The sequence below is a fragment of the Pseudonaja textilis genome, chromosome 7 (genome assembly GCF_049901715.1).
Source record: "Pseudonaja textilis isolate UNSWEBS1 chromosome 7, rPseTex1.2, whole genome shotgun sequence".
NCBI lineage: Eukaryota > Metazoa > Chordata > Lepidosauria > Squamata > Elapidae > Pseudonaja > Pseudonaja textilis.
In genome coordinates this window covers 15,526,159-15,551,058 of record NC_141996.1, presented here as the reverse complement: position 1 = coordinate 15,551,058, position 24,900 = coordinate 15,526,159, and the positions used below count along the sequence as shown (strand labels likewise).

Here is a 24,900-nt window from a genome sequence, read left to right as displayed (position 1 = left end):
TAAACCACAATTCTCCACACAATTTCAACTCTGGGCCTCAAATTTAATTTATTTCCATATAAACTTCATTTTAAAAATCTGAAATTCATCCAGTGGATTGTTCAACCCTCACTAGTAAATCAAAAAGGTGATTTTTTTTAAAAAAAAAGAGGAACAGAAATATAAAGAGTGATGGAGTTTGTATGTCAAGCCAATTCTTCACTAAAGGGAAGTACCTAAGTAAAACCCTTCAGGGTTTTCAATAGAGTCACAAGGCAAAAATTCTGGACAGGCTCATATTTTTCTTCTTCTTTTATATTGTCAATTCTATAGGAATGCATAAGGACATCATAATATTTTATATTCCTATAAATCTGGCATACCAGTTGTACTTTCCATCTCAGTTTTATTATCATGGGTCCACTTTGGGGACTGATATGGCCTTTGACGTATTAAGGGATTGTGAGAAGAATGTTTTCTTAGGGGCTCCATAGTTATTTACTGTAGTAATTCATTACTACATTTATGCCTCACATCTTAGGTCATTGAAGGTTTCTAGCTTCACTGTTTTCTACCACCACTTTTCCTGCATCAGACATAAACTTGTACATTCTTGTGTGCCTCTTTTACCCCAGATTCTCCATTCGTACATTCACATTGTATATGTGAAAAAGTCCAAAAACTTTCTCATAGGGGTATTGTTTCAGCCCCTTGACTATTTTGGTTACCTTTACCCATATTCTTTTCAATTGTATAGTACCCTTTTGGAGATGGGATGATCAAAATTGCTGGGTGGGGAGGGGGAAACAAAGCTACCAAATTTAATTCCTTATTCATTGCAGGAAACCAGTTTAAATCTTCCAAAGAACCAAACTCTTCTTTGTTTGTAGCAAAGAAGCATCCATCGTTTCATTAAGAAATTGTCTCCACTACCAAATTGCCTTATTCCAAAGACAGGATTGGTGAAAATTATGAAGTTCCAAACAGATTATAGCAGGGATATCAAACTCAAGGCCTAGGGGCCTGATACGGCCTATTGGGTGCTTAGATCTGGCCCATGGGGCTGCCCTGGAAACAGCGAAGGACTAGCCTGCAGTGCCTCTGCCAGCAAAAACAGAGCTCGGGAGGGTTGCACAAGGCTTTCCCACATTCCATTTTTGGCTGTGGCGGCTCTCCTGAGCTCTCTTTTTATTGGCAGAGGGCTGCAGGAGGCCATCATAGTGAAAAACGGAGCATGAGAGGGCCTTGCGCAGCCCTCTCAAGCTCACTTTTCACTGGCAGAATGCTGCGACCACCACAATTGCCCCCAACATGAGTGATATTGAGCTGGCCCCACCCACCTGCTCCCCCCCAGGTCAAACACATCCCTGATGTGGCCCTCAATGAAATCAAGTTTGATGCCCCTGGGTTATAGTTACAATAAGCATCTTCTCTTATCTTTTTTCAGTGGTGGCATATGACCCATATGCCTCAACCCAAGAGTTTGTGATGATTAGGCATCATTTCTCTCTTTTTTGTGGGTGGGGGGTTCCTCATTTTTTTATCCCAGTTAACACCACCACCTCCTTCTCCATTTCCTCCCCCTATTTTCTCTTTTCTTCTCCTCCCTTTTCCTTTCTCCCTCTTCTCCTCTCCTAAGGATGATTACCAGGGAACAGACAAATCACTTCTACTAAACATTCTGACCGATCACCTCAAAACTGATGAAATTCTCTTGAAATTAATCCAAGAGATTCATACGGCTTTATCATCATAGCCTCCCATTTCCTATACTTCCAAAATACCTGGAGGATACTAGATGTAAGTTGATGGGAGGGAAAAGCTTCTTTTGAACTTGAACTAGACATGCAAAAGATCAATATGTAATCAAAGGCTGAAGAATAATATTACCTTTCCACATTATTGAGAGGTGGTGTACCTGGAAGATTCGTACATGTTCTAATTGCCTTCTGATTCCCTTTTTATCTAACTAGGTGCTGAGATTTATCCCTGAAGCAGGTAATTTCAGGAGGAGAGGCAAAACCAAGCCCAACATGTCACTGATCGATATTCAACTGGAGCACCATGAACGTTGCGACTGCATCTGCAGTGCGAGGCCACCGCGATAAAAGCAGAGTGCCTGGTTTTATGTGCAACATAAAAGGGAGAAGGAGCTGTCCATGCTAATTTGCCCAGTGACTACCGAACTATGCTAAAAAGCCTGAATCTGTAGCCTTTTGATTTGAAGTGCTAAATGCCAATGACAGCTTACCCTTAATAAAGCAGATTGACAACTCTGAATGCAAATCTGGGATTGAGTTTAGAAAACAAGTGAACTCGAGGGCTGAATGTTTTCAGGCCTATGATGAAAATCAAGCTGCATGAGGACAGTACTCGTTTGGCTGAGTTCCTAGTTGGCTTTTAAAACCCTTCATGCGTGCATGTACTCACAATACTTTTGCACAAAATCCTTTGCACAAACACCCTTAAGCACACTTACAGTCCAACTTAAGGAAAAAGGAAACCCTGTACGGGCAACATGGCTAATTTAGCCATTTTAGCCATTTAGAACCAAATTAGCCAAATGGCTAATTTATAGACAGCCACCAACACATACAGGTATATTAGGTTTACCGAATCCTGGTGCTGCAGTAGAAGTATAAAAGTAGCAATAGTATCTAGCATCTAACCATACAGGCATCACACCTAGATATATGCATTATACTGGTCTGATCAGAGCAGGCAAGTTTGAACATTAAGCAAGCTGGAGCCAAGGCTGTTAGAATCCACATAGGTAGTCTTCTTATATGACCTCCATTGGGACTAGAAGTTCCATTACTAAGCAATATGACTCATTAAACAAGTCGTCACATTATTGCACCTCATTTCATGATCTTTTTTTTTTTTTTTGCCATGGTCATTAAAATCCCCTGGTCTCTAAGTGAATTTGGCTTTGTTCATCAGAAGCCACCTGGGGAGATTGCAAATCACATGACTCCCAGGATGCTGCAACTATTGTAAATACATGCCGGTTGCAAATCTGAATCATGATCACGTGACCGCAAGGACACTGCAGCAGTTGTAAGTGTGAGGACCAGTCATAAGTCACTCTTCTTTTTTCAGCACCATCATAACTTTGAATGGTCACGAACTGAATGGTTGTAACTCAAGGACTACCTGTATATAATCCTGTTATTTACATAGTTGTATGAATCATTCTTCCTTGAACTAGCCTTGTTCCCTTAAAGTACATGCTGATACTCATTCAAATTATCACCTTTTATGGATAGCAAAGTTTTATGGGTACCAAACATTTCAGAATATTGTTAGAATAGAATCAATCTGTTCTCAAGAGTCACACTCTTCTTCAGGCAGTAGTCTAAAGGTCCCTATACTTCCCATTTTAAAGTTTTAGAAAAACTTCGTAGAATTGTTGCTATCCAGATTGAAAAGATTCTTCCCCAGCCTTGTAAATAAACACACCTTTTGGGCTTTGACAACCTTTCCCAAATCAGTTCCTACCAGATGTGTTAAATCAAACTAAGAATCCTGGAAGCAGCCCAACACATATGGAGAACCTCAAGTTGGAGGAGAAAAGCTACACTGAACCCTTCAACACACAATTGGACTGAAAGGAAATGATATACTCAATCATCTAATTCAGTAGTTATAACTTTCACAAGCTCTTCACTTCTGAGTTTCATGCCAATCTGATTTAGACAAAACAAGTAGTGCACACATTTTTTTCCAATGCAATATAGTTCCAAATACAATAGACTAAAGTAGAGTAGAGTAGAGTAGAGTAGAGTAGAGTAGAGTAGAGTAGAGTAGAGTAGAGTAGAACAGAACAGAACAGAACAGAACAGAACAGAATTCTTTATTGGCCAAGTGTGATTGGACACACAAGGAATTTGTCTTAGGTGCATATGCTCTCAGTATACATAAAAGAAAAAATAATACATTCGTCAAGAATCATAACATACACACTTAGTGATAGTCATAAGTCACTAAATAAGCAATCCACCATACTAGGAAACAAAACAATATAAATCAGAGATACAAGCAACAAGGTTATAGTCATAAGTGGGAGGAGACAGGTACGAGGAAGGATGAGAAGAAGAATAGTAAAAGGTTTTACTAAATAGTTTGACAGTGTTGTGGGAATTAGTTGTTTAGCAGAGTGATGGCATTTGAGAAAAAACTGTCCTTGTGTCTAGTTGTTCTGGTGTGCAGTGCCCTATAGCGTCATTTTGAGTGAAGACATTGAAACAGTTTATGTCCAGGATGTGAGGGGTCTATGGATGTTTTCTTAGCCCTCTTTCTGGCTATTCTTTCTGATATTTTCACAGCCTTCTTTTTGACTCATGCAGTATAGAATAGAAATAGAATAGAAACAGAATACCTTTATTGTCATTGCATTCTACGAATACGATGAAATTTGAAAGCTACTCCAGCACAGTGCCCCAAACACCACATCACAATCACACTACAGAGTATTTAAAAATTAAAATAATTAAAATAATAATAATAATTTAAAATCTAGTCTAAAACCTATCTAAGTTAGATCGTTTAAAAATGCCACTATATACATAGGACTAAATCACAAATGCACTGTTTGATTCAAGACAATTATTGCCTTGGAAAAGAAACTGTTTCTCAGTCTATTAGCCCTCATTTTAAGACATCTATAACATCTCCCTGATAATAACAGTTCGAAACATGAATGACCAGGATGAGAATGGTTTGTGGAGATTTTTAGTGCTCTGGAGAGGAGTCTGGTCTTTGCAATCTCTTCCAAAGAAGAAAGAGAGCAACCGATGATTTTTTGTGCTGTGGAGCATCTTCTTATCCACTGCAGAGCATCCAGCATACCACACTGTTACACAGTATGCCAAAATGCTCTCAATGGTAGAACAGGTCCTCAATGGAAGGCAGGTTGGAAGCAATTGTTTTTTCTGAAGTTCTAATTATCCATTGAAGTTTGTGTCTGTCTGGTTAGGTTGCAGAGCCAAACCAGACAGTTATGGAGGTGCAGATTACAGACTCAATAATTCCTCTGTAGAATTGAAGCAGCTGTTGGGCTGCTCCATCCGATGAGCTTTTCCATCCTATGAGGGCTGTTTCTAACTGAGAATATTTGTGGTATAATTGGAATAGCTTTCTGTGATTCTAAAATAACCTCTCTCAATTTCAAAACATCTTTTCAAATCAACATTTGCCCATTCCAAACAAGGACAGAGAACTCCAGACATAAAGAAACAAAGCATCTCACTAACAATCCAAATAAAATGCATCTTTGTTTAGTGAGAGCCACCAGCAGATTCAAAAGTTGGAGTTGGGATTTCTTGCTTCTCTCTCCTTCTCTCCCATTTTATATAATATTTTACCTGCTAGTGTGCTCAAACTGGATCTAATTCTAATAAACTTGTCATTCGAATAACAAAGCTTGCTATTCATATTAACATAACCTTTCCCAAACGGGATTCTTTTAGCTACCTTGAACTATAATATCTAGACAGCTTTTAGCCCATAAACTGTAGGCCAAACTGTCAAAACTAGCTGGAACAGGAATTGTAATGAAAGGCAGAAGATTGGTATACAGGTAATCTTCGACTTACATCACAATTGAGCCCAAAACGTCCATTGCTAAGGGAGACAGTTGCTAAGTGAGTTTTGCTCCCATTTTAGTACCTTTCTTGCCACGCTTGTTAAATGAATCAAGGCAGTTGTTCAGTTAATAAACTGGTTGTTAAGTGAATCTGGCCTCCCTATTGACTGCTTGTCAAAACATCACAAAATGTGACACTGCAACCGTCATAAATTTGAGTCAGTTGCCAAGCATCTCAATTTCAATCATGTCACCTTGGGAAGATGATCTTAAGTGCGAAAAGGATCATAAGTCCCTTTTTTTTTTCAGTGTCATCCTAACTTTGAACGGTCACTAAATGGACTGTTGTAAGTCAAGGATTACCAGTAGAGCTCTCAAGGGTTCAAAAGTGCCTCGTGCTTTTGGTAAAGCTGTGCAGGGTTTCAAGTCTGAGGTCAATAAGATGCTTCAAAGCACACAAGAATGAAAACATGTACCTGGCATCTTTTTGCCTTTGAATAGGAAGTGCTGCATAATATTATTTAGCTGCAATCTTCACAATAATTGGCAAATCAATATGTTTATGCTTCAAAGGCAGCCCCGTAGCTGATACAGCATTTTCACAACAAGGATGAGATCCTTACCACTGACATCTAGTTTTGGCTTCTGAAAGGCAGATTTAAAAATCAGCTGCGTTTTTAAATTTTAAGTACATACCGAATGCAATATTCTTCACATTACACAAAACAGTATTAATTTACTGCCATCCATAGTAGTTCCCATGGCTGGCTGTAATTTCCCGGGACTTAAAAAAAAAGAATAATTGTATTTTGAATAAGTAATTTATTGCCTTGAGCCTTACTTAGTTTTGCAAAATAAATGTTGATTGGGTTCATGCAATATTAATAATATTTCATTTAGTTCCTGGCTGTTGATAAAGGATTTGAAAAGCTACAGGATGGTTTCCTGTGGTTTTGAACCTCTAATAGGAAAGTTCCTTGATTGACTATATTTTCCAATTATTTTGTATGTATATGTGTTCTGTACTTGTTAAATGCACACATATACTAACTCATTTCTTGTCTGAGATGTCTAAATAAAAGTGTAAGGTAGTTCATGGTGAAGAGAACTGAATGTTTAATTTTAAATGTAAAGGAGAAAATAGGTAGAAGGTTTCCACTGATAAAATTACACTTTATTTTTCTATATTGTTTTCTGATTCCATGCTTTAAGAAAGAAAAAAAAATGGTTTTACAGTAGCATTTCATATATAAAAATAAATTTGGCTTCTTATCGGGTAATATTGCGGATTTCTAAACCACTATTGTTCTGCTATTCTCTAACTTGGTTCCTTTTATTAAGCTGAATGTTTCATCTGCTCTCTTGTTTTCTTCATCAAATTTTTCCTGAAATACAGCTCAAATTTTGAAGAAGTTACCACTTCCTATTGTAATGAAATACTGGAGAATATAAATATTTCTTCCGTGTTTCTTTGCTTTCCTTTCTTCCTAGGAAATCTGCTTGTTTCAACTACCTTTTGAGGCACTTAATTCAGTACCCAAATTTTATTTTAAAGGAGTAGTTATTAAGTCAAAGATGTATTAAACCTTATATTTTAAAAAGTTTATTCTCTAAATACCTTGGTCAACATTTCCCACATTTCCAAATGAAAACTGAGCAAATAGCACAATGAACCAGTTCCTTTATCATCTGTAATGGAAATTATTAACTAAACCCTAGTTAATAGTTAAAAGCAATTGTTTAGTTTAACTATTGCTGGTGCTGTTTAACTGGATTATGAATTTGGTGTAGCTTGACTAGAGCTTTGAATCTTGACAAGTCTGCTTCAAAGAAAGGTAATTATGGAATTACCCATTTTAAAGTATAAGTGTTCAGTAACTAAAAGCAGTCCAAATATCACAAACTAGTCCTCAATTAATTACTGACTTTCAGTACTTTTCTGGCAACTTCAGCATGATGACATTGGTCTAGTAAATCAGTAATTTACTACATTTTGACATTTTGAAAATAACTGTTCATATTGCAACCCTATTTTTGTGGTGGATTCAGTCATTTCTTTCTTAACTAAGGCAAAAGAGAGGAAGGGGAAGAATTCAAACCATTGACAGTTTGATTTGGTTCATAACAGATCGAAAAACCCATTTACTCCCAAGTATTAAACAAATTGGAGGAAAGAAATGGTCAAATTCATGTGTCCAAGAGGAGGGCAAATGGAAAAATATGTATTGCCATTTCACAACACAAGCCCTTTTATGATATTGAACGCACCTATATGGTTCCAAGAGTGCTTTTTCGAAAGGTGACTGGGCTTTCTTTGTTTTTGCTTTGAAGACATTTTGCTTTTAATCGAAGAAGCTTCTTCAGTTCTTCGGAAGCATTCTTGGTTGAGAAGCAAAATGTCTTCAGGCAAACACAAAGAAAGTCCAGTTGCCTTTTGAAAAAGCATCTGTGAGACAACCATGACCTGGATGACTGAGAACCTCCATAGACAGTATAAGAGGCACTGCTAGAGTCATGGTATCATTGTGCATGTTTCATTAATCTGATGAAAACTCCAAATATAGTTGATGCATTAGGTCAACTGACTGATTATATGGCAGTGCTTTTCTAAGTATCTTGCTGTACTATCTGTACAAAGCAAACAAGATATTTAAAAGTAAGAACAAGGAAAGGGAGAAAACAGCCAGTAGAAACTAATTACTGGTGGAGAAGAAAATATTGAGATTATAGGAATGTGACCTACCAGAAAAAACAAAAGAGTTTTCAGAGAAATGTGGTGGGTTATAATTACCATCATCACAACCATCACAAGAAAGAGTTGGGATTATATAAATATGTATATATGGGCTTAATTACAGATATTGTGCCTGTGTTCCAGCATACTACATTCTACACTACAACTATACTATAAATTAGCATTTGAATTAACCCTCATCCTTAGGGAAAGCAAGAACCATTGATGTAAATAAGCAAAAATAACATAAGCAAAATGCACAGTGTAGTTTCCCCCAAAGTCTCTCTCTTGGGTCAACATATTCTGTCCATAAGAGCTACAGTGGCACAGTGGTTAGAATGCAGTACTGCAGGCTACTTCTGCTGACTGCCGTCTGACTGCAATTTGGCAGTTCAAATCCCACCAGGCTGAAGGTTGACTCAGCTTTCTATCTTTCCAAGGTCAGTAAAATGAGGACCCAGATCATTGGGGGCAATATGCTGACTCTGTAAACCACTTAGAGAGGGCTGTAAAGCACTGTGAAGCAGTATATAAGTCTAAGTGCTATTGCTAGTGCTATATTAGCATAGACTACATTGCTCATATATAATGGTCCATGTAAAATGAGTGAGATCTTATATACATACTCAACGCCTAGAGATGTCTAGATATTCCAAAACTATCAGCATATCTTCTTGTGCTAGCTCAGAAAGTAGGCATCCACTTAATCTTCTACTATGCCATTTGAACCCTGTTATTTTGGAGGATTGCACTTTCAATAAAGCAATACTGTGGTTTGTATCAAGTTGATAAGACAAATTGATAGCCCAGGAACAAAAATGGATGATCCCACTGAAAATTATTGGTCTTATGTTTTCATCACAATCCTCTCAAAAGTTCTCCTACACCCCGCTGAGCTGTATACAAAGTAAACAATGCAATATGTACTGAGATTATGAAGTATTCTGTCTCCCTTTGTGTGTATGTGTCTTTTTATATATATATTAGATCTCTTGTACAAATGCAATTTTCAATGCTTCTGGAAATACGATTGGAAAAAAAATCACTGTAATCTTGTTCGGATCAAATTTGCTATCCTGTGCAATTTATATATGTATTGTTGTTTTTGTTATTGTATCCCTAAAATGCTGCCTTTTATAGAGTGAACACTTTAGTAGTACAGCACATATAACTGTGTTTTAAAATCAATTACAAATAAACAAGCTTTTGAAGGAAGAATGCTGGATTTATTAATATGTGTCAGTGTTCTTAAATTCTGCTGAAAGGGCAATTTAAGCGGTACTCTTTGTTCTTTTATTTTCCTAGTCAGCAAGAGCCCAATTTCATGCAAAGCTTTAGGCTTTATACAATTTCCTTTCCTCTAAACTAATCCACATATATTCCCAATCATCCACAGTTAATGAAATCAGAGGATGAAAACACCCTTTCCACCCTAAATTATGGGTACTTGTTCTTAACCATGACAGTGGCAAAATAGCAAAATATAAGTCATAACGTCTGAATACTGATTGTAACCTTTTGTAGTGCAATGTGATAAATCTCACAAGTGTCAAGAGGCAAAAATTTGTATCACAATGTTTGTTCCCTCTCACCCCACAAAGAGATCTATGCCTAACTGTTCCTTTTCATTTAGAAGAGACAAGTAGTTTGATTTGATAGAAGCAACATGGTATTTAAAGCAGCCATTTATTCAGGCAGCCATGAGGACTAGTCACCTGTTGCATCTTTAAAAGAACAGAGTAACTTTTATATATAGCACAAAGAAATCACAATAAAGCGGACCCATAATCAAGCATGACAGGTAGCATTCAATCTAGCATATCAATATAACCCTACAAGACACTTTTACATGTAGGCTGATACTGCAGGCTGTCTGGCTTCTCAAAGCTACTGATCTGGCAAACCTGATTTGCTAGGGAGTGGCTCACTAAGATTGAAAATACAGACTAACAGAGTTGCAAGGGACCTTGGAGGTCTTCTAGTCCAACCCCTATATCATTCAGGAAACCCTATATCATTTCAGACGAATGGTTGTCCAAACTCATCTTAAAAACTTCCAGTGTTGGAGCATCCACAACTTCTGGAGGCACATCAGTCCACTGATTAAATGTTCTGTCAGAAAATTTCTCCTTAGTTCTAGGTTGCTTCTCTCCTTGATTAGTTTCCACCCATTGCTTCTTTTCCTGCCTTCAGGTGCTTTCGAGAATAGCTTGACCCCCTCTTCTTTGTGGCAGACCCTCAGATATTGGAACACTGCTACTATGTCACCCCTAGTCCTTCTTTTCATGAGATTAGACATACCCAATTCCAGCAACTATTCTTTATATGTTTTAGCCTTCAGTTCCCTAATCATCTTTGTTGCTTAATTCTCATTACACAGTGATGCAAGATCACTTTTTAATTCAAATGATCCCAGGTTCAGTTCTTAGTGTATCTCCTTTAGATAGCATTCATTTACATATCGTATACAAACATTTCACATCACAAACTTTCCTATTTATTATTATTATTATTATTATTATTATTATTATTATTATTATTATTATTATTATCTCTTTATAACATGAAGTCACAGCTGCCAGTTTTTAGCTGGAGTTGGCCTGCATTGGCCTAGGATTTTTCCAAATTATCTAGGATGTGGTAATGAGTATGTGGATCCAAGCAGAGTGCCTTTTTGCAATTAACAAAACTTTAGTCAACGCCCAGATTTTCAAAGTGCTGTCCAAAATATTTTGGCATGGCACCGAGTGTGCCAATAACCACTATGACCACCACAGCTGGACTATGCCACAATCTTTCAACATCAATTTTTCATTTCTTGGTGCTTTGTGATCTTTTCCAATTCTTTTACTTCTAGTCTACTACTGTATCTCCTGATTTTGCCATTTCACATGCACACATTATGCTGAAGATGATTAATTGCACAGTTAGCCAGGTGTTCGTGCTGGATTTAGTATTTTATTGATATACTGTTCAATCTGAGGGGAAAATGTATCAAATCTTTGGAAGAGGTGAAAAGGAAGCAGTGGCTAAGGATATCCTACGTAAAACACTTTGGGTGAGAGAAAATTTTCATCAATTTTCATCAAATCTTACAGCGATCCACAGCTCCAGATGCAGAAAGCATGAATGTATGCAATTTCTGTAGCAAGCAAGCATAACATGGAATGTAACAGACATCAAACAGGTCAAAGGGGGATTAGGAATATTTTTTTCAGATGCTTAATCTAGTCTTTAAAATGCAACATCATTTATGAGAACTTACTCTGGCCCTGACCAACCAGAACAATTTATTCCTCTCTTCTACTATTTCTATTACATCCTTCCCCAAGATGAGTTCAAAAGCAGCTTACATAATTGAAATACTGCCACAGTAAAAGCACATGAAAATAGAACTGGCATCAACACAGAGCCTTCAGCAACATTGGATGAATGCTAAAACTAAGAAGTCTCAGAAAATCAAAACAGTATCTTGAAATAAATATGAGGAAGTTTCAGGGAAAAGGGGCCAATATTTTTTTTTCCTTCACAAAAGCGGGAGGCACTCATATATATCATTGTCCAAAATCAGAACCAAGGCAATTCAAGGGTCTTTAAACAAAACAGACACCATCCAGGGACCCTGATCTAAAAGATAAGAGCAAACTATAATCAGCCTTGCTCAGTCTCAATACCTATTGGAACCAGGTGCACAAAACATAATTTTAGACCATACGCAGCCATTACTGTCAGACTAATAAATTGATGCAACATCCCATCCATTGGAAAGTGGGACTTGCTTATGGATACTAAATATTTATTCTGAAAAACAAAATGAGCACCCAGCACATTTCCCTCCAAATTTCTAAACAGGAGGGCTGGATTGTATAATTTGTACCTAAACCTGTATCCTTACTGCATCACTCCCTTGTATGTTGGTGGTACAAAGTCTATCAAGGTTACAGTCATTACTTAACCACAGCAAATCCCCACTTAATGGCTGCAGTTGGGACTGACAATGCTATAGGTGAGCAATGTAGTCATTAAGTGAAACAACATGTAACTGTACCAGACTTACATCAATTCCACTGCAGTTGTTAAGTGACAAAGTTTCCACCTGGGCATCTTGTATTAATGCTAAGAACTATTGTATGACCAATAAATCCAACTCTCCATGCTATGACAGGACTTCCATTTTTGAAAAGCTGCTATCACATATCTCCTTATCTCCGTGTTTCTTCATTTTAGCAAAATGTGGGTTTCAGTTCCCAGAATTCCCCAGCCAGCAGTTCTGGGAGTTGAAATCCACGTATCTTCAAGCTGTCAAAGTTAAGAAACAGTACTCTTATCCTTTTTGTCTTCAGGCTAAACATTCACAGTTCTAGCACTGATAATGTTTCTTAGTTGAGTAACGAAACATTTGCAAGAAAACAAACAAGGTCAGAGAGCACCAAGGACCCCACAATTGAGCCCTGAGCTATAAATATTCTCTTATATTGATACCCAGTTCTTTCAACATTCTTCATAGCATTTAATCTCCAATACCTCACTGTCCACAGTGGCTTTTCTTGGCTCTGTTTTCAATTCCGCAACATTCTTTTTTTATTGTGCCAAGCAGAATTAAACCCCTTATTCTAGAATTCTTTCTGACCAATGCAGCACAGAAACTATTTCTTCCTTCCACCTCCGCATGCCCCCTTGACTTAGCCCAAAGCTCTTCTGACAACTGATTAGATTATTTAGTTTAGATTATTATGTTACAGCTTTAATCTTATCAACGTTAGGGGAGGTCTGTAAACCACTCAGGGTCAGGTATGATTGGAGGGGCACATAAGCCTAGTTAAATAAATATATTGGAGGAAAAAGAGAAAGATCTAATAAATCAAGGTGATGGGCTCTATCATCAGAAATGAAAACACTGTATTATGGGTATGAGATACAAATAAACAGATCAGCCCAATAAAGAAGACCACATGGATGTATAATGATGCAGCTTTTTGAAAAACTGAAATGAAATCACAACACATTTACATCCCAATCATAATTCTCTTTGTATCCCATTTTCTGCCACTAATGTAATTTGATTCCAAAGTCTTAGATTTACCTGGTATTCTAGAAGAAACTAACCGTAGCTTAAATGAAATGGTTTCCAGTTTCAGTAAACCAAAATAGTTCCTTCTGCATTACATCATGTTTGAAACAACGATTACACATTTGGGTATTATTATCATCATTATCAAGATGTGTAGAACTGTGTATTGAGAAAAAAACCTGTTATATTTCTTCCCTTGATTTTAATGAAGACTCTTTAGTCCATTTTAAACCTTTGACAGAGAAAAGTAAGCAAATCAGCTTTCTGCAAGAAATATAGTTTGCAGACAACTGAATTCCTTGAGACTAAAAGAATTTATTAATTAACAATCCCTTTAACTTTTGTACTTTGTACAGAAAAAAAAATATCACAAATGAAAAAAAAAAGAATTGGCACATGATATTAAATCATTACTATCCAATTTAGGATAAGAGGACATGTGGGTTTAGCTATCTGGAAGATGATGGCTGTTAATTATATTTCTAACTATCCCATATTCTTTTATCCTTCATGTGCATACAGCTTCAGCCAAAGCTAACTTAAATTACTTCCACAAAAAAAAACATTTTTAAAAATCCATCAAATTACATGTAATGAAAGATACATTCCATTCTCACACTGTTTTTCTGCTTAGTGAAATTTTAGGGGATATCCTCATTCTTCTTTCAGACTTACAAGATTCTTTTATTGTAATGTTGGAAGAAATATCCCGCTGGGTTCAGTTCCAAGTGGGGGAAAAGACACTGGAATCATGGAACTTGCTTGGAAAGAAGCATTAATGGTGGACAGGATCACATGGCTGGGTGATCACATGATTCAGGATGTTGAGTGAAGAAAGAAAAAAGGGTTGAGATGCTGAGAGTGCCTGAGTTTTATACCCTCTGTTGGACCCCACCTTAGTGTTTCCTGTTCCTGTGTATGAATTGTATCCCATTGGCTGTCAGACTCCCAGGGGGGCAGAGGGGGTGTCTTAGCTAACTGTTGTAGGTTTTGTCTGTGTCACAGTAATCTTCCCAGGTGCCATGTAGTAAGATGCGTAGAAGGCTTATCCTATCTTTTGTTATGTAGAATAGACTGGCTCGGGTCTTAATGGCCCATTGACAAAGGTGGGAGGGGGGCTGAGTTTTTGCCTCTCTGAGTTTCTACTTCTCTTTTAGGGGAAATATTCTGCCTTTTTAACACATCCTAAAACATTTCATTTTCATAGGAGAGGGGTGGGTGCTAACTTCCTACAATAATGTCAGCTTGCAATAAAGTAGAATTAGTTCCTGTGGATGTGGTTTCTTCTCTGAACTACCTTGCAAAGTTGACATCAGTTTTGCAAGTACATTTCTCCCTCCTCGCCTTTACAGCCCCAGAAACTAGGGCTGTATTCTGAGATATTTGCCATGCCCACATTCCTTCTGTGGACTACTTAAACTTAAATAAGTTGGAGGTTATTTGTACCTTCATCACAACAAATATAAACAATTTTTAAGGATCAGCTGTCTGGAGCACTTCTGAGCCATCTCAAGTCCTCTTCTTGTCTCAAGAGGAATTATTGAAGAGTTGGTGTACTCACTGGGTCTTCCTTCCACTGCAATCATTAACTCTGCTTTTCTTTTTCTTGTTCTTTTTGTATATATATTTTATTTTATTTTTAAATATGCATCAACGTCAATACATGAACAGTGTGGTACCTGGATATCGTTTGTTTTAATGCAAAGAGCAATAATAATGTTAATAATATTTGTTACATTAGTCAAACTTATGTAATCATAGTGTTAATACACATGGACACAGCAAATGGGGCCGAGCTGGGCGTCCTGGAGTAAGGAGGAGTGCCAGAGGAGTAACATCTCCTTAAAAAACCTTGGTCCAGCTGGCTCAGCTGGTAGCACCTCGTAAGGGCCCCTTTCCAGGGTTATGGGAGAAGATGGTCAACAGTTTTGAATGCAGAGAAGGGCTTTATGCCCCAACGGCAGATAAAATGGTAGAACCCTCTTCTAGGAGAAGGTAAACTCCGATTTCAAACCTCCACTGCCTTGTGGCTATATCTATCATTGGAAAAGGCTTCAGAAGTCAACCTCGAGGCAAAATCTGGAGCCAGAGTCCCGAAAGCAATTCGTGACTGTGTACAATCACGTTCTGGTAACTCCTGTGATGCAGCTGGAACTAATCATATCAGCTGTGCCATTCCATTAGACTGTTTCAGTGAGGTGGAGAGGGGGGAATTTGCTGCTTGGGTAAAAGTTTATCCTCCATGTTAAATTACCCAGGCCTCATGCTCTGGAGAGGGCACTCCAGTTTTGCATACAGCATTGAAACAACACGGGAAGTAGCAGTTACTGGTTTCATAGCATGATACCATAGTCTCTTGAGACTGAAGGATGCCAATTCAATTCAATTCAATTCAATACACATGTTTGTATTAAGATAGTTATTCTGTGTTTCAGTGTATAATGCCAATTACAATATTATTTGAGCATGCATAGTAATGCCATCTTTCAACCTCTATTTTTTCATTTAATTATTGCTTTTATTCTATTATACAAAAATATTGCTAATGCTAATATTCCCACTACTTCTTATTTCTACCTCAGCTCTGCTTTTCAGTTTGCTATTTTTTTTTCCTTAGAAGTCATCTGCATTGGCACAAAATCTTTTTTTAATGTAGCATTTATAATTAGAAGACTAGAAATCAGTTCCAAATGAACTGTTCTTATTATTGCATTGCATTAAAAAGTCTTGTTCACTGCTGACCTTTCTATAGTTAAATAAAAATTAAAAATCAGCATTAGAAAAATATAAAACAAACTATTAAAAATGACAGTAATCCACATAGATTATCTGAAGAATTATTGATAGTCCCATATTACCTCTAATGTCATTTCTTTGGATAATCTTAATTTGCAGAATTGTTGGAGGGTTTAAAAAAAACCCTTCTTCCTATTTAGCCTCTTAACCAGTGGTGGGATTCAAATTTTTTTACTACCGGTTCTGTGGGCATGGCTTGGTGGCGTGGCAGGGGAAGGATACTGTAAAATCTCCAGTGAGAGGTGGTATTTGCCAGTTTTCTGGACTACTCAAAATTTCCGCTACCGGTTCTCCAGAACTGGTCAGAGCCTGCTGAATACCACCTCTGCTCTTAACCCATCTTTCTTATCTCTCTATCTATTCTACACACCACTAAATTACCCAAGTTTTTCTCTAAATAGTAAGATTCTGTGCCTTCCTTTATACAGGAGTGATTTCAGTCCCAATTTCCATGCCTAGCAAACCTAAAATTCCCAGATTCTTATACACAAATAAATTTTAAAATGTGCATTTTAAGAAGAGATTTTTTACTGCATGGATTTTTTCCTCTCAATAAATTGTGTTACTGTGGTTTGAAATAAAACTTTTAATTGTCCAATTCAGTGTTTTTCAAACCAGCAACTTAAAGATGTAGAGAAAAGGGACACGTTTTTAGAATAATTGGATGTTCTGCTCAGACATAGCCTAGTTTAGGAATGCCAGACAACTTCTGAAGGGCAAAAGAAATATCTTACAAACAAATAAATGTAATATTGGGAAGGTAAGCAATAAGAAAATTTCCAGAAGACTAACTTCCTGCCACCAACTAGAAAAAGAGAATTTGCAATCTCTGGTTCTTATTGAAATGACCTTTCTTGGCTTCGCTATTTTGGAATCAAATTCAGTTCAGCCAAGCAAAATAGATGCCAATAAAAAGTGCATTGAAAAGAAGAGAGAGAGAGAGAAAAAAAATAGCAGTCAGAAATGGACGTGAAAGGCCAATATTACACTGACAGTAGGAACAAATAGGCTTTTGAAAAATATAAAAGGTATAAAAGAAAATTCCATACATCTGTACAGTTAGGAGACTGTATTCTCCTTTTTTTTTTTTTTTTTTAGAAAAAACATAATAAATATTTTCTTGTAGTAGGGAAGAGAGTCATGAAAATAATCAGATAATAATAGCATTCTGAATTTACTTATTATTTTATGTTACAGTGGCAATAAGATTCTCATCTTTGACTAATTATGATATTCAACGTACAAAGGAAATTAAAACAATATAATTAAAACACAAATAAAGGCAAAACTGAAATTTGTTAAAGATAGTGGGCTAGAAACTGGGAGACTGTGAGTTATAGTGCAGCTCTGAGCACAAAACCAGCTGAGTGATTTTATTTATTTCATAGTGTTAGATGGGTCCATGTGGGAAAGGAGAGGCAGGACACAGCAGGACTGGTAAGCAGACTTTATTTTAAGTCAGTTCGAAAAAGGCGCTCAACCACGGCAGGCGCTGGCTTTTATAGCCGGCACTGTCCAAAGCTTCAGCCACTGATGGGACTTCATTTTTCCCGCCAGCGGCTGGGCCAATGAGTGGAGTCTATTAGCCGACTCCACTCTTTGGCCCTATTTGGTCATATATAACACATAGTATCAGGGATCTTGGGGACATTTTAGTCCAACCCCCTGCCCATGACAGGAGACCTTAGATCAGGGGTGTCCAACCTTGGCAACTTTAAGACTTGTGGACTTCAACTCCCAGAATTCCTCAGCCAGCAAAGCTGGCTGAGGAATTCTGGGAGTTGAAGTCCACAAGTCTTAAAGTTGCCAAGGTTGGACACCCCTGCCTTAGATCATCCTGGATAAAAAGTTGTCCAATCTTTTTTTGAAACAACAACAACAACCTACCAGCAATGGTGCACAGACAACTCTGGAAGGCAAACTGTTCCAATGGTTAATTGTTCCGTCAGGAAGTTTCTCCTTAGTTCTAAGTTGGACATCTCTTTCATGAGCTTCTGCCCATTGCTTCTTGTCCTGCCTACGGGTGCTTTGGAGAATAGGTTGACCAGCCTTCCTCTTCTCTGAGGCAGCCCCTTAGACAGTGGAACACTGCTATCATGTCATCCACCTTTCTGGGACAGCCCCTCATATCCCAAAAATCCAGGCGTTTTGTATCAACTTTCTTCCTGGAAGTCCTAGATGAGGTGAGAAATAGGAAAAGCCTCATGTTCTATTAACCGAAACTGCTCTTGAACATGTGTTCAAGTTAAGCCCATATAGTGCAGCAACATATGTTGTCTTTCAGAAATAATGACCTAATACCACAATCTTGAAGCATTCAGCTGAAAAGGAACCTTTTCAAAGGTCTATGTGGGTTTTTTTTTTCCACACACAGCAAGAAAAGCTATTATAGTGAAAAACAAATTATTTAAACGAAGCTATCTCTGTGTTAATGTCACAAAGAATATCTTGGAATCATACCAAGAAATGTAGTAAGGTATTGTGTCAAATGACTATTATAAAAGAACATTGGTTTGGATTATTTTATGCACCAGCAGCTACATTAGTCTCTCTCTCTCTCTCTCTCTCTAGCATTTGCTTTCTACAGCATGTGCTATGCTAAATTCCATTAAAATCAATGGTGCAATAGCTCTCTATTGGGTGAGTGGTATTGTGAGAAATGCAAATATTATGGAGCAAGTCTAAAGCTGAAAACACATATCTATGAATCACTTGTCTCAAAGCACCAAAGTGTTCAGAATCAGCTTGGCTATATAACGGGAGCTCATCTTCTCTACTCTTAACGTTGAGGATGTGCTCTGTCCAAACTTGATCTGCATTTCTATTGTCTAGATTGTTCTACTTCAGTGGTAATGCCTGAATTTCTTCCAAGGAATGCAACTAGGGGAACAAGGTGTATTGCTGTGTAGTATTTTTTAGGATTTAAGTTGTAATAGTCAGAACCAAATCAAGACCTGGAACTTCCCATCTGTTGGTCACCTGTTTTAGCTGCGGACAAAATCAGAGCAGATTTGAAAGATATGGAATGCACAGTGCATTGCAAAGCCGGGAACTGAGCAGTTTGCTACCAGGTGCAAAGTCTGATTTTGTACATCAGCATATATAGCATTTACCGCCCCGTTTATTATAGTCTTGGAAGCTTTTCCTGGTTTCCCCACAAAACTCAGCCACGCAATTTGCCACTGAAATATTGGCAGTGAAGTTTGCTTTGAAAAATCAAGGGTTGGGATATGTTTTTTTTTAATGGGTATTTTGAGTTTTTTAAGTGTTTTGGAGGATTACTGTCTCATTTTGTTTTGTTATTCCCAATGGACTTGGACTCCAACTTCTGCATCTTGGCTTTAGTCACTTGGCAAGATAAAAGAATAAAAAAAAACTAATAAAGATAGCTTAATGGTTCCATTTCCTATTTTAATACTGTTTGGGTACCTGGCCACATAAAATCCTTTATTGCTTTGATAGCTAATATTGTTTATTTTTATGAAACAATGAGCTTGGATAAAAATCTGCTGATCTGTTCTAAGACATCCCGAGGTCTCCTGCTTAAAATGGCTATCTCATTCTATCTAATGAGCAGTAAAGCAATGCTATAGCTTTCCACAGATATAGTGGTTATGAGATGGACAAATCAATCTAAAACCACACCAAATAAAATTGTTTAAAGGTGTACTCATCCAACAGATCAGTGACAACTTAAAAGTCGGCATTATTTTTAAAGAAAAAGGTATCTTTAAAATGTATTGTGTTTATTAGATTTCTAATTCAACTTTCAGGAACCCAAGGCAGTATAGATTCCTCACATTTTGCCCCACAATGAAGTTGATTGGGGCAAAAGAGAATAACTTAATTATTGGATAGGTTTGCACAGAAACTAGACTAGATGCTGTGCGCAGATGATTAGGGGACCGGAGGTTAAAATTTATGAAGAAAGGTTATAGGAATTGGGTTTGTCTCAGAGGTGGTCTTCAGCAGGTTCTGATCAATTCTGGAGAACTGGTAGTGGAAATTTTGAGTAATTCAGAGAACCGGCAAATACCACCTCTGACTGGTCCTGCCCCATCTATTCTCTTCCTCCTGAGTCCCAGCTGATTGGCTGGATCTTCTTTGGTTGCCCTGCACAGGAGAATGGAGCTGGAAAGCAGGTTAGTGGGTGGGGAGGGAGGGAATGGGATTTTTGCAGTAACCTTTCCCCAGGAGTCGGGTGGGAATGGAGATTTTACAATATCCTTCCACTGCCACACCCACCAAGCCATGCCCACAGAACCAGTGGTAAAAAAAATTTGAATCCCACCACTGATATATCTAGTTTAATAAAAATACAGGCTAGGGGTGATGTTGTGGAGCGAAGGAACGGACGAGACTAGACCAGAGCATACAAGTAACAGACTTTATTCAAGGGAATAAAGGGTTGTCGCATCTGCCAGCTAACAAGGCAGACTGCTAGCGAACAACGAGGCTGGCTCTGCTCAACAGCCGGCTTTTATAGCCGACTGTCAAACGGAGCCAACCAATGGGAGCTGCTGATGCTCCCGCCCAAACAGCGGACCTGGTTGGGAACTCCAACCAGTCCCAAAGACATAACACCCCTCCCCCCTAGCTGGGCGCATGCATAGTCTTTGAGGTATGATGGTGGACTGCGCTGGCGACCCGAACGTCGAAGCTCAGGGGAACTGCTGGTGGGCATTGAGTCCATGGAGCACGGCTCCGAGGCCGCCGTGGTGTCCTCTTGGTTTGGCACTGGATCCTGGGAATGAGATGTCTCCCCTCGTTCGGGCTGGCTCGGCAGAACGTCTCGGTCTGGATGGTCGGTGCTCCTGCTGGGTGGATGTGATGGAGATTCGGGTCGGCAGTCTAGGTCCGTTCTCGGCTCACTCTGTTCAAATGGGAATGTCTGTTCACTCAGGAAACTCCCTTCTGGAACCTGGGCGAGGACTCGAGGGCTGGCTGGTGGATTCGGCTCACCGCTGGTCCGGTCATTCCGCCGCCTGCGTAGTTGGTCCAGGTGCCTCCGCCACACACGACCGTCTTCTAATTGTACCTGGTAGGACCTTGGACCGGTGATAGCCACGATCTGTCCTGGCACCCACAATGGATCCCCTGCGTAGTTCCTTGCAAAGACTGGGTCCTGCAAGGCAAAGTCTCGCACCTGACTGTCAGAGCCCAAAGGGGTATTAGGGCAGTAATGAGGATGTAGCCTGTCGAGAGTAGTCCTTAAACGTCTCCCCATTAAGAGTTCAGCCGGGGATTTGTTAGTGCTAGTGCATGGGGTTGTATGCTCGCTAAGGAGAAAACGGGATAACTTGGAATGCCAGTTTTCCTGACCGAATCTGGCTAGTGCCTCCTTAGCCGACCTGACAGCTCTCTCCGCCATCCCATTACTAGCAGGGTGAAAGGGGGCCGTGAGGACGTGTCTGATGCCCAGATTCGTGACATACATGCTAAATTCGCAGGACGTGAACTGCGGCCCGTTGTCGGAGACTATCGTGTCTGGGAGCCCATGAGTCACAAAGAGTTGGGTCAGGGCTTTGACAACAGCCTGTGTGGTGGTCGTGGGGAGCAGGGCAACATCTATCCATTTAGAATATGAATCCACGACCACCAAGAAAGTCTTGCCATGCACGGGCCCAGCCAGGTCGATGTGTAACCGTGACCACGGGGCATTGGCGCTTTCCCACTTTGTGGGTGAGGCTGCTGGTGGGGCTGCCCTAGATTCCTGACAGGGTTTACAGGAGCTTACCCACTCTGCGATCTGATCGTCCATCCCGGGCCACCATACGTAACTGCGAGCCAATGCCTTCATTCGCACGATACCTGGATGGCCCTCGTGCAGTACCTTCAGTATGGGCATGCGAAGAGCGGTTGGGATGACGACTCTGGTACCCCACAGCAGGCATCCCTGGAGTTTTGATAATTCCTGTTGACGTGTTTTAAATGGGACAAAGTCAACTGAACACTTGGTTTCCGGCCACCCGCTCCCCACCCAGTCCAGAACCTGGGCGATTATTTTCTTTCTTGGAGTGTGCCGCGATGTCATCAGCAGTCACAGGTAACTTAAGTTCGTTGACTTCGAAGATCGCGTGCACCGGAGCTGGGTCTTCAACTGGGGTCGGCAATGGGCAGCGGCTGAGAGCATCTGCGTGGCTTAAAGTCTTACCAGGGTGATAGACCAGCTTGAACGAATAGGCCGCCAGGAACAATGTCCATCTAGTCATCCTGGGGGACAGAACTTGAGGGGTTTGCCTGTCCCCCGATAAAAGTCCCAAAAGTGGCTTGTGGTCGGTAATGAGTTTGAAATGGTGGCCAAAAAGGAATTCGTGGAATTTTTTGACTGCCGCCACTGCAGCCAGAGCCTCCTTATCAATCTGGCTGTAGTTTCTTTCAGTCATGGAAAGGGTCCTGGAGAAAAAAGCAATTGGTGCCTCGGTGCCATTGGGGAGTCTGTGACTTAGGACAGCTCCTATCCCGAAAGGGGATGCGTCAGCGGCCAAGACCAAGGGAAGGTGTTGGTTGAACTGAATTAAAACGGCGTCAGAGGTGAGCAGAGATTTGATCGCTTTAAATGCATGGGATTCTTTGGGGGCCCAGTGCCACGGAGTGTCTTTATCTAATAACCTGTGTAAAGGTTCAGCGACTGAAGCTTTGTGTGGTAAGAATGAAGCGTAGAAATTTAATAAACCCAGGAAGGCTTGTAGTTCCATTTTATTGGTAGGTGTGGGTGCCTCGTGGATGGCTTTTACTTTTGACTCCACTGGGTGGATGCCTGAGGCGTCTAGTCTATATCCTAAAAAGTCCACCTGTCTAGTGGCGATGGTGCACTTCTCCCGTTTGAGTTTGAGACCATGCTGTCTAAACTTCTCCAATACTGCCCTAACCCTCTGGAGGAGCTGGGGCCTGTCCATAGCTGAGACCAAAATATTGTCAAAGTAGGGGACTACTCCTGGAAGACCTTGGAGAATTCTCTCCATTAGTGACTGAAAAATACCTGGGGCCACGCTAACGCCAAATTGGAGGCGTTTGCACCTAAATGCCCCTCTATGCGTTACTATGGTTTGTAAGTCTGCTGTGTGGTTGTCGACAGGGAACTGTTGATATGCCTGTGACATGTCTAGCTTGGCAAAAATGGTGCCGGGTTCGAAAGTGTGCAATAGGTGCTGGATGATTGGGACGAGATATGCGCTAACCTGGAGATAACGGTTAAGGGTTGTCTTGTAGTCAGCACAAATTCTCAAACTACCGTCCTTTTTGAGTGGGGTGACAATGGGGGTCTCCCACTTGGCGAAATCTGTGGGTTCAATTACCCCTTGTTTGAGAAGTTTGTCTAGTTCCGCGTCTAATTTGGGGCGGATGGCGAAAGGTACTCTACGGAATTTCAGGTGGACAGGAACTGCCTGGGGGTCTACAGAGAAAGAGATGGGTGTGCCATTGTAGCAACCCAGCTCGCTACTGAAAACATCTGAATAGTCAGAGAACAATGTGTCTACATCAGAAGTTGAGACAGCATGAATTCCTGTTATATTAAGGCCAAGAGAGGGGAACCAATCTAACCCCAGAAGACTAGGGAGGGTACCATTAACCACCACTAAAGGCAAATGGCCTTCGAAGGTTTGGAATTTAACAAGGAACTTGCCTTTCCCGAGGACAGGGATGTTCTTGCCTTGGTAGTCTCTCAGAGTGAGGTGACACTTTTGCAGCTGCTTCCTGGTCAGTCTGGGTTGAATCTTTTTCAGCGTATCCCAGGAGATGATTGAGAGCGCTGAACCGGTGTCCACCTCCATGGTACAAGGTTTACCTTCTAGGGAGAGAGAGAGTTTAATCTTATTAGGAGTTTGGGACGTGTGGTTGGCGTGGTAACACGTGTAACAATCTTCTACTTGCCTTTGGAGGCTAGGAGATGAGGGAAACTTCTGGGGAGGAGCGCGTGCTGCCTGGCAGACTCTTGCAAGGTGACCTTTCTTGTGGCAGTTAAGGCAGCTGGCGTTTCTGAATCTGCAAGATGCCCGGGGATGGGAACCCCCGCAGGTTAGGCACAAAGGGATCTGTTGTGGGCTACTGCTGTTTCTCTGTCTCGCTCCTACCTGTGGCTGTTTCAGCTGCTTTAGGCGATGGACATCTGCAATTTCAGAGGGGTCAGCTTCGCTCATCACCTCCTCTGAGTGAACGGTGGAAGTGCCAGGCTTTGGTGCGGTGCCTTGAATCTCAGCTGCTGACTGGATGGACAGTTCAGCAGCTAGGGCTTCCTCCACCGCTTGGGAAAGATTTAGATCTTTCCTGGCCAGTAGACGTCATTGGAGTCTCTGGTCTCTTACCCCGCAGACGTGTTGGTCAAGAAGCATGTCGTCTAAGTAGTTCTTGAACTCGCATTGAAGAGCGGCTGTCCTCAGGGCTGCCATGTACTGGTTGATGGATTCCCCCTCGGCTTGCTTCCTCATCCTGAATGCGAAACGCCTTGCGATCTGTGAAGGTTTTGGGGAATAATGGTTAGAGAGTGTTTCCTGTATTTCGTTCCACGGAATGTTTCTGATCTCACGTGGTGCGAAGAGCGCCGTGGCGGTGTCGAAGACCTCAGCCCCACAGTAGCTTAGGAAGTATGACTTCTTCCTATGTTCCGCAGCATCAGCCAGACCAATGGCATCCAGGAAGTGATTGAAGCGGTTCTTATAGGAGTCCCATTTTTCCTCACTGGGTTTGAACAGTGGGAATGCCGGATTGGCATTCATTTTGGGACCCTCAGTC

The 24,900-nt window shown here is 40.1% G+C and overlaps 1 protein-coding gene across 2 annotated transcripts in view; it reads left to right on the top strand.

The window, feature by feature from the left end:
- Positions 1-2,259, top strand: part of PDGFD (platelet derived growth factor D) — a 184,659-nt gene extending 182,400 nt beyond the window's left edge. For both annotated transcript variants that reach the window (XM_026706948.2, XM_026706947.2), the window contains one exon: positions 1,953-2,259. In XM_026706948.2, the coding sequence (XP_026562733.1) occupies positions 1,953-2,087 (135 nt within the window). In that variant the 3' untranslated portion in view covers positions 2,088-2,259. The remainder of the gene's footprint in view (positions 1-1,952) is intronic.
- Positions 2,260-24,900: the final 22,641 nt, after the last annotated feature.